This window comes from Pseudonaja textilis, chromosome 1 (assembly GCF_049901715.1).
Source record: "Pseudonaja textilis isolate UNSWEBS1 chromosome 1, rPseTex1.2, whole genome shotgun sequence".
In the NCBI taxonomy this organism is placed as follows: Eukaryota; Metazoa; Chordata; class Lepidosauria; order Squamata; family Elapidae; genus Pseudonaja; species Pseudonaja textilis.
This window is the reverse complement of record NC_141990.1, coordinates 285,046,780-285,056,190: the sequence shown is the minus strand read 5'-3', so window position 1 is coordinate 285,056,190 and position 9,411 is coordinate 285,046,780. Positions and strand designations below refer to the sequence as shown.

The following is a 9,411-nucleotide window of genomic DNA, read 5'->3' as shown; positions in this document are numbered from 1 at the left end:
CCAGGCTTAAAGGGGCCAAGGTGGGAGACCTCTGTTATGGAGGGTGGATCCGCATAGGCGTCTGTGCGGAGGGAAGATGACGAAATCCGCGTTGTGGTTTCACCATGCAAAATTCCAGCCCGATGCGCTGCTCTCTGTACCGATCACTGTTGCGCCCGAGCCCTGAGGCTGCCTATTTGCATTTCGATTGCTATTTCTCTTCCTCTCCCACTGAGCATCATCTGCCAACGGAGAAAAAACAGCCAACTGTTCTTAAGGTGGGGTGGGAGGACGATCGGGGTGCCTGGGTGGCTGCTCCGAATGGGCTGTGTTGTCGTTTGTCTGTGAAACGGCACTACGGCGTATCCAGATACAGCCTGGCTGACACCTGCAGAGGAAAGTGGGCACAAGAAGGTTAAAGCAATTAAAGCACAATTACGCGTTGTTAAACCCACTTCTTATAGCATGTGCTCCACTAAAATGGGCTGGACTGCATGGTTGTAGCTGACATTTTAATTTTTTCAACCTCCACGGATGCCCCCCGATGATGCTGGTAGCAAGTGACTGTATCTTGTATTGGAAATAGCCAAAATGGCATCCACCCCACCCCAGTAACTAAACAGTATAAAATAGAACCGTGCAAAAGGAGAAAATCTGCAATGCATTCATTGTGGATATAATCAGCAAGACAAAAGTGGTTGTGTGTTTGGAATAGCAGCCAAAGCCAGTGCAACAGTTTGTTATCTGTAACAATATTGTCATTCATAGTATAGTATGTTATTAGGGTATGCAAAATAATAACACTTTCCCACAGAAAACTTCATTTTTCTATGCATTAGTTGGCCACAAAATATCCACTAAACACAAACATTCTAGGAACAATAATTCTTAACCAATAATACTATTCGTCCAGGGTCACTCTACTCTATTCTGGTGTGTATGTGTATGTATATATACAGACACCTGTATATATATACACACTTATACTTTCTCATCAGAACTATAGCATCTTCCTGTGTACTGACTGAGAAGATGCAATAGAAGACATGGATTTTGGTTTCTTTTGCATATTCATAGGCTCCTCAAACTGATTGGCTGTTCTTGATTTCCTTCATTACCATCTGTGACTGATACAGTAATAAAGGGAGGTCTTTGTTGACAGCTCTGCCCTTTGTCATTTAACAGCAGGCTTCAGATTCTTTCAAAGACAAGGAAGCCAAGGTGAGTGTTTTATGTCTGGGAACACAAGAAAAGGGATCAGTGTTGGGTAATCTATTGGTGGAAGGATGTTGTATATTTTTCCCTTCTTAGAAGTTTGACTTGATATATTTGTAAATTCACCTATTTGTCATGCTTTTTCTTGTAAATTGGTTTTCTTTGTATTATTTTTATAACTAGTTCTGAGGTTAGCTTTGATCAAAGTTACTTTTCATCATGAGTGGCATCTTATTTGATGTGGCTCAAAACCTCATAACCAGATATTGAGAGGTTGTTTTGGCGAGAACATTAAACTGTAAAATGATTTATTGTTAAGTACCTGTATATTTGTCTTCATTCAGACGAGTAAGCAAGGTATGGGAGTGCAAGTGATAATTCATAAAATTAATGTAGTTAATGAGCATAAATTAGGAGATTGAACTAATTTATGTCATAGTCCAAAGTAGTCACATTCTTGGAATCCAATTCAGCAACAAGACTGCATTATCTTACAGAAAAAGTACATAAAGGGATCCAGCAGATACATACAGGTTGGGGGTGGGGGACACCCAATTTTCATTTTAGAATAGTTTCAAGGATTGCAAAATGTCATAATACTGATGAGATCCAGCAATACTTTTCAGTGACATTTGAAACAGAAAAGTCAATATACTGTACAACCTAGACATGGATGAGGTCCAGTAAAACTAACTTTGAAACCTGATAAAATAGTGGCATTTGAGTCAAATATTCTTTGGTCTTGAAATTAGAGAAATTATTTGATATGGATCTTCTGCAGTTTGAAAGTGCTGCCAAGCTATCATTGTCAGCTGGATACTGACCTTAATAACTATGACCACCTATTGTTAATCTAGATTGGTATACAAGATCTGCCCATTTCTAGACAGGACACTGGGCTACAGTAATTCCAACATTTTATATAATCTCAAGAGGGATGCTTTTATTATAGTCTGTGTTGCTGCTGTGAGGATTTACAGTGCAAAGAAAACATTAGCTGAGTTACTGGCTGACATTCCTTATTGTGCACATGTTGGATCTGTGCTAATAATCTACATGAGTGATCAGTATGCTATTAATTCAGCTTCAGCATATGGGATAGTGGAGATAAAGATAGTCAAGCTTGATTCCCGGTGATATCAACGTAGGCATGAGTAGTCATGCTTTCTTCTGGATGTTTTTTGATTCTCACTCTAGTTTATAGTCCTGATATTCTCTAATAGTTTTCGATCCAAGTACTGATTACACTGGCCTCTGCTAAGCTTCTAAACTAACTCACAAATAGTTTACATTTACTTTATTATTGTTTCAACTTAATTAACAGAAAAGAAATATACGTGTGAAAAATGCAAGATAATATCAACTTTACCCCACAAAAAGCAGGGAAAACATGCAAAATTACAAACAGTTCCCCAAAAATGATCACATTTTCTTCCTGTCCCATTTGTCAAAAACTAATCAAAACACAAAAGGGACAGAGAAACAATAAACGAAATAAGACTAATTCAAATAGTACAATATCAACAATCTATTTTTGCACATCAGTTTTCAATATTGTACAGCTAGTCCTCGAGTTACAACTATTCCGTTAGTGAATGTTTGAAGTTATAAACTTCATTGAAAAAAGTAACTTCTGACTGTTTTTCAACTTACGATTGTTGCAACACCACCCCCCATCATGTGATCAAAATTCAGGGACTTGGCTTCTGGCATGTATTTGCGACAGATGTGCTATCCTGGGCTCATGTAATCAGTTTGCAACATTTTCAGCTGACTTCCGACAAGCAAAGTCAATGGGGAAGTCAGATTCACTTAACAAGCATGTTACTAATTTGACAACTACAGTGATTCACTTAACAATTGTGGAAAAAAGTAAAATGGGGCAAAACTCACTTAACAACTGCCTGGTTTAACAAGTGAAAATTTGAGCTCTGTTGTGGTCATTAAGTCTAGGATTACCTGTATTATTTTTTTTACCAGATCCCATGTCCAAAATGTCCAGAAATCTTGGTACATTCCAAGAATATATATTCAAGAAGATAAATGATATAGTGAGAAATCAGTTAATCCTATTACACTGTGAACCTGATAGCAAAAGTTACTTTCTTCATATTCATCTACAAGCCCCTCTTTAGGAATGTTTTAAACCTACTAACTTGGGCAAGATGTAACATTGATGTAACATTAAAATGTAGATTAGTGTGCTGTTTTTCTTGCACTGACTATTTTATTTGCAGAGTCCTCAATATTTGATAGTTTGTACACTGACAGTTAATCACACGTGTTTACAATACTAAACATATTTTACTCTTTCTTTGTGCTCCAGATTCCTGGCTAATTAAAGTATAAAAAACAAAGTCCCAAGGCACCTGTGCTCTCAAAAACAAAAGTTGTATCTCCCTCTACAATTGTCAGTGTCTCACTAGATATCAATTCTTTGTCCTAAAAGAAGAAAGAGATATGAATGTGAATAGCATTGCTAATCAATATAATTATATTCCTAGTTCTGTATGTGTAGATGGACAAAAAGGAGAGTTTTGTACTGAAGGAAATTATTCTTTTCTCCCTCCTTATTATGAATCTATTATATCACATCTTCTTAATCGGTCAGAATTAAATCGTGAGCTAGATATAAGCTTTCTTCTCCCCTGCTCACAGAAAACTGAGCACCCATCTTCTAAGGAAGCTATTGCCATGAGTCCATTGCCTGCCTGTGGCTTTGGTAACACAAACCAATTCCACAATGAACAACTACAAGCTAAGAGGGCTAGAGTGGAAAATATTATCCAGGGAATGAGTATCATGCCAAACCCAGTAATGTCCGATACTCTGGGGGAACAGGATCACAATTTTGAGAAAGGAAAGGAAAGCAGTAGACAGAACAAGAGGAAGCAGAAACTTCCTCAACAGCAAAGTTTGCCAGGAATTTCCCTAACAAGACCTCATAGAAGCAGCATCTCAGCAGAAGAATTCCTTCAGGTGAAGAAGCAGCTCCATGCTTTGCAACATCAGTTGAAGCAACTTGGGGAGAGGTTTCTTCAACATGATGAGGAAAATGATTCTGATCCAAGCCAAGAAAGTATAGAGAGAACTATGGGCTTGTTGAAGAAGTATGGTGGAAAGACAGACACCAACGGTCAAGTGTTGTGTTACGACCAACATGAAGATTATTTATGGAAAAGCACACCCAGAGTAAGAGACCTTGTGCTGTCAGAGAAAGAAGAAAGAGGCATTCAAAATTTGGAAGAAAAAACACTTTCAGAAATATTAAAACAAGAATTAACACAAGTAATGATACACGCTGTAGATTCTGTTTTGAAAAAGATCTTGCCTAAATCATCGAGCCTTCCATCTCATTTGCCCAATAATTCCATAGGGACAGCTCTTGGAAGAAATATACCCAGTAAGTGGCTTCCTAAGATCTCTTCTCCTAAAGGTCCTATATCACTAATCACAGAAAAATCTCCAGGCTTTCCTATTCATTCCATCCATACAAAAACGGAGAGAAAACCTTGCCAGGCACCAGAGAATTACCCCTTGATCTTGACCTCTGAAGTTCAAGAAAATGGCGTTCTTAGTCAAATGCTATTCTGTGGTCAAAAAGGCCATTGGGAGAGTCCTCCTCCAAGAATGGCATCTCCTGAGTCTTCAGAAGTGCCATGGCAACCAATCAAACCATCAGGCATGAAACAATATCCACCTCGCTTGGAAAGTTTGGCTTCTCTTCCTTCTACAAATGCAATGTTTGCTGAAATGCATGCCATGGTGGATGGAGTGTACTTCTCAGCAAGAAATATATCCTTTAGGGGTCTTTAAAACATCTTTGCATTTAGGGTAGGAGAGACAGCTTGCATGTAGCTCATTAGTACCCATTTAATATTCCCCAAACATTTCTGAAGTGGTTAGAGTCCATTTTTCCTGTCAGTTTGAATCAAACAAGGACTTTGTTTGTCCCATTTTGTTCCCCTTAAAAAAGTGACATTGCACAAAAAAGATTGGGCCTATTTTGGCCAATGGGTAAGGGACAAAAAGGGGCAAGACTTAAGACATTGTTCCCTTTGGAACCTCCAAAAACATTTTGAAATGTTTTATTTCTGCCTATAGCCACATTCCTTTAGTTGCCATTTGCCAAACAAATTAATGGTACATTATTTATAAGAAAGATGCCTGAATGCTATTACCTTCAACTGAAGCCTGAATTGTGCTATTTCCTTCTACTCTGTAAAATGAATTTAAATGCCTGCTTAAAATAAAAGCTGCCACTAGACAGAAATGTTACACAATACTGGAATATACCCAAGGGGTACTTTTATGACAATGAGTTAACTGATTTCTACTTTTATCAATCAGGTGAAGCAAAAAATCAAAAATAGGTCTCTGTTGCTAGTCCCCATTGCATGGGATTAAGATAATATTTCCATTATAGTAGCACTAGTGGGCATCTTTATGTTCTGGCAGGGACATCACCCTTTAGGTGCTAATCTGTATTTCTTCACATGTCTTCCAAGATGACATCTTAGATTTTTTTTCCCTCAAAATCCCACTTGATAACATTGCTATTGTATTGATACACATCAGTAGAAAGGAATCTCATGGGGACAACATGTAGCATTTATTGGGCTGCGTGCAGAGTATCTGATTTGTGGAGTACAGTAAAATCTGAAGCACACTGGACTTTCAAGTAGCATCTGCTCCTGGAAACACTTTAAAGCAAAAAAATAATAATGTTTTCTTAGGCTTGCGTGAGAGCTGTCTGTAGCTGATTTCTAATTGCAGAAAAAGTTGTTTTTAATGTAAGGCATTCCCAATAGATGCTACACATCCTGTCCTATGCATCTAGATGGTTGTACAGCCCCAAGTTGGGCAAATATTTTTTCCTTGACTCCAGATTAAATCCACGAAGCATTGACCCCAGGCCATCTGAAAAAGGCTAAACTGATGTTCTTCTTCTCACGCTATCCCACATCTTCCCTGTTGAAAGCTTATTTTCTAGATATACAGGTAAGCTTAACTTTAATGTATTTCATTGCTAACAAGATTCTCCAAAATCCTCTTTAGCAGAGCATGGATCCTTGTGAAAACTGGAAAGATAAGCTAAGATGATGTAAAAATTAAGTACCAATCATATTATGCCCAAGTGTGTACAAAATACTTGCAGATTGACACTGTACACATGACCTTTGTTTAAAAACTTGTTCAGAAACTATTTGAACCTATATAAGTACCAATAAAGTGATACTTACGACCTCCTCGAAGTTCTGGCTGTTGCAATATCCCCCATGTGATTGCAACTGGCTCATGATTATGAAATTGTAGCATCCTGTGGTCATGTGATCAACCATCTCTCTCAGCTTCCTACAACCAAAGTCAATGGGGAAGCCAGCAGAAAGCTTCAAGTGATGACAATCCAGAGTGATTTGCTTAATGATGGCAAGCCAAAGAGCTGGAATTTCTGCCAATAAGTGCACAATCATGTGACATCACACTTTATTACTATTTCTTAGTAATGAAAATTTCAGGCCGAATTACTTCATTATGAAAGTACTACTTATGTAGGGAATGTTTTTGGTGCATACACAGATATAATACAATGTAGTGTCCAGGAGGAAACAGAAGTTAGCATATGTTATTTACAACATTACTAGCTGATAACCCGGCATTGCCAGGGTATTTATTTATCCCAATCCTACATTAGACAGGAAAATCCTGTAGTTGGGACTCACTCTGTTGTACTGTCTCTCGCGCAGCGTTGCAAGTCTTCTATTCCTCTCCTTGGGAGTTTATTGTCTATGCTGGTATTTCATTTTTTTATTGCACTTGCATTTCCTTGGAGGGCTGAGAGGGAGTCCCCTTGTGGAGTACCGGAATACTGTGAAGCTGTTACCATGGCAAGTCCACTGTGCTGTACAGTAGAAGTCATTTTAAGGCGCCTCCCCAAGGGGTGTTAGGGGTGTCTTACCCCCACAGTATTTGTTTCCAGAGGGTAAATCATCTGTGTAGCAAGTTTGGTTGAAATTGCTTGAGGTGTTCCAGAGTTATGCTGGAACATACACACACACACACACATATAGATAGATAAATTGCTCTTTCTAACAGTTAACTGCTCTTTTTAACAGTTTACTCGCTGTATCACCTCCCAGCTCATCAAGTGGTTTAGCAATTTCCGTGAATTTTATTACATCCAGATGGAAAAATTTGCAAGGCAAGCTCTCTTGGAAGGAATTACAGAATTCAGCGATCTTATTGTTACCAGGGACTCTGAGCTCTTCCGGATCCTTAATGTCCATTACAACAAAGGCAATGATTTTGAGGTAAGACTATATTTGAATAGCGTAGAAAAAGCACAGTCCACAATCTCTTCAAATCAGAATACCACAGAGATCACTTTAGCTTACCATTATTATTTATTATGAATCTAATTAAGGAATCCCTGCACCTCAAAAACTTGTGATCCTAGTTACATTGTACTATTTAGAGACTTAAAGTGTTGAAATACTACCTGAATTATCTAATAATAACAGATGTTTCTCTTCCAAATACATTCAATGAGGTAACAACAGTAGCTGCTTAAATTATAACCACATCATGTGGTGCAAATACTTGAGCAGTTGTTCACACATATACAGTGTTCTCTATGCTTGTTCTGATACTGTCAAATACACAGCCCTGCCTGAATGCGTACTGGATTCCTGTCATATTTGATTAAGGAGAAGCTTAACACTATGTATGTTTTTGTTATTCTGAGGATAGATTTTTATATTTATGTTTTTACATTGTTAATCATATAAAGTTTTTTTTAGAGAACAGGTACATAATGGAATAATTAAGATACTCTGAATGGATGAATCCCTGCTTGGTAGGATCCAATTCTGATGTTAAACCATAAATGGCTAGAGGAAGGTGGTTTTGGGACCAAGAATTGACAACTTATCAGTTATGGTATAAAATTAATGGTACCTTGGGGAACATAGGAGTTTCTAGCAAACATTGCAGTGCAATAGTTTTGCTAAAATGAAGCTGATTGTTGACCATACAGGTGTCAAATTAATAAACTTTTCCTAAACTTTTCATTCTATCTTTACAGGTTCCTGATGGTTTCTTGGATGTTGCCAGTCTGACCCTTCAGAAGTTCTTTAGTGCTGTCAGAGCAGGGCAGGATTTGGATCCTTCCTGGAAAAAAACAATTTACAAAATAATTTCCAAACTTGATAGTGAGATCCCAGATATATTTAAATCCTCTAACTGCCCTAAGGAATTCACCCAAGATTAATGTACAATGACCATAGAATATGACTGAAATGATTCTACATTTACTGTTGTGTAAGTTTTGACCGTATACTAACCCAACAGTTTCTCTGAATCATCAGAGAAAGCATGATCAGTATTCTAATATTCTATAAATATATGAAAGGGACATTTTGGGTCTGTCTACAGAAACGTTTTCTGGTGTATCCTTAGATGCATGTTTTATTACTTATTTATTAAACTATGTAAGCAAACATATAGCTGCTCATCTGCCAAAAGGAACACTCTGCAGCAACAGAATATAGTACCATAGACTAAAAAAAATGATGAGACTCCAATAAAAGTTGCAATCATTTATCCACCATCTCCATTTACTCCACCACTGGATCCATCCTTCTTCAGTACCTGATGCCAAGACTCAGGAGGCTGCAGTTGCACACTAGGTTCCCTTGTGAAACAAGGCAACGTTACAAAGGCCCCAGAAATACTGAATTTAGAGTTATTTCTAACTCTAAATCACCGGGCATAAGATTTATGCAGAGTGCAATTTGGTCAATTCACCTCAGTCCATGCAAAGCAAGGATTGGATTATAAACAAGATTAGAAAGAGTTCACACCATTGGAAATCAGCAACCAGCTCTATTGTTTTACTTTTCAGCACAATCAGTAAAATCATAACTTAGCAGGCAGTCCGCGGAACACCGAAAAATCCAAGGCGGCGGGTATACGGCCTCCGCAGAAAGCCAGGCGAGCGAGGCACCGCCCAGCCCACACAGTCCACGCGGCGAAGGGTCGACAAAGAGGAGGAGCTCCGCGGGCCGTATGCAGATGAGGCACCGACGCCGTGCATTGTGGGGAAGCGGCAAGCGCGGCGCACGGAGGATCGCGGTTGCCCCCGCGGCCTCCCCTCGCGGTGTTCTCAGCAAATTACCGTATGTGAAAAGCGTGTTCGGGAGGACCTGGGCGTCGTAA

The 9,411-nt window shown here is 38.6% G+C and overlaps 1 protein-coding gene and 1 long non-coding RNA gene across 4 annotated transcripts; one reads left to right on the top strand and one right to left on the bottom strand.

Annotated features, from left to right (window-relative positions):
• The first annotated feature begins 1 nt into the window (after position 1).
• On the top strand, positions 2–8,796 carry PROX2 (prospero homeobox 2). Of its 3 annotated transcripts, none has more exons than XR_015741094.1 (4): positions 2–279; positions 1,168–1,200; positions 3,521–6,195; positions 7,311–7,332. XR_015741094.1 is itself a non-coding variant. In XM_087921952.1 (4 exons), the coding sequence occupies exons 2-4, from the start codon at positions 6,133–6,135 to the stop codon at positions 8,462–8,464; spliced, it is 444 nt and encodes a 147-aa protein (XP_087778078.1). In that variant the 5' UTR covers positions 361–1,200; positions 6,083–6,132; the 3' UTR covers positions 8,465–8,796. The 3 variants fall into 3 exon arrangements, 1 of the variants encoding a protein (XP_087778078.1); XM_087921952.1 differs by lacking the exon at positions 2–279 and adding an exon at positions 8,279–8,796 and having other exon boundaries at positions 361–1,200; positions 6,083–6,195; positions 7,311–7,505; XR_015741093.1 differs by lacking the exon at positions 2–279 and having other exon boundaries at positions 361–1,200.
• Positions 339–9,323, bottom strand: LOC148128237 (uncharacterized). Its single transcript, XR_015741095.1, has 3 exons — positions 9,057–9,323; positions 8,152–8,364; positions 339–367 (listed from the first exon to the last, which is right to left on the bottom strand). It is a non-coding gene; the product is annotated as an uncharacterized LOC148128237 (long non-coding RNA).
• Positions 9,324–9,411: the final 88 nt, after the last annotated feature.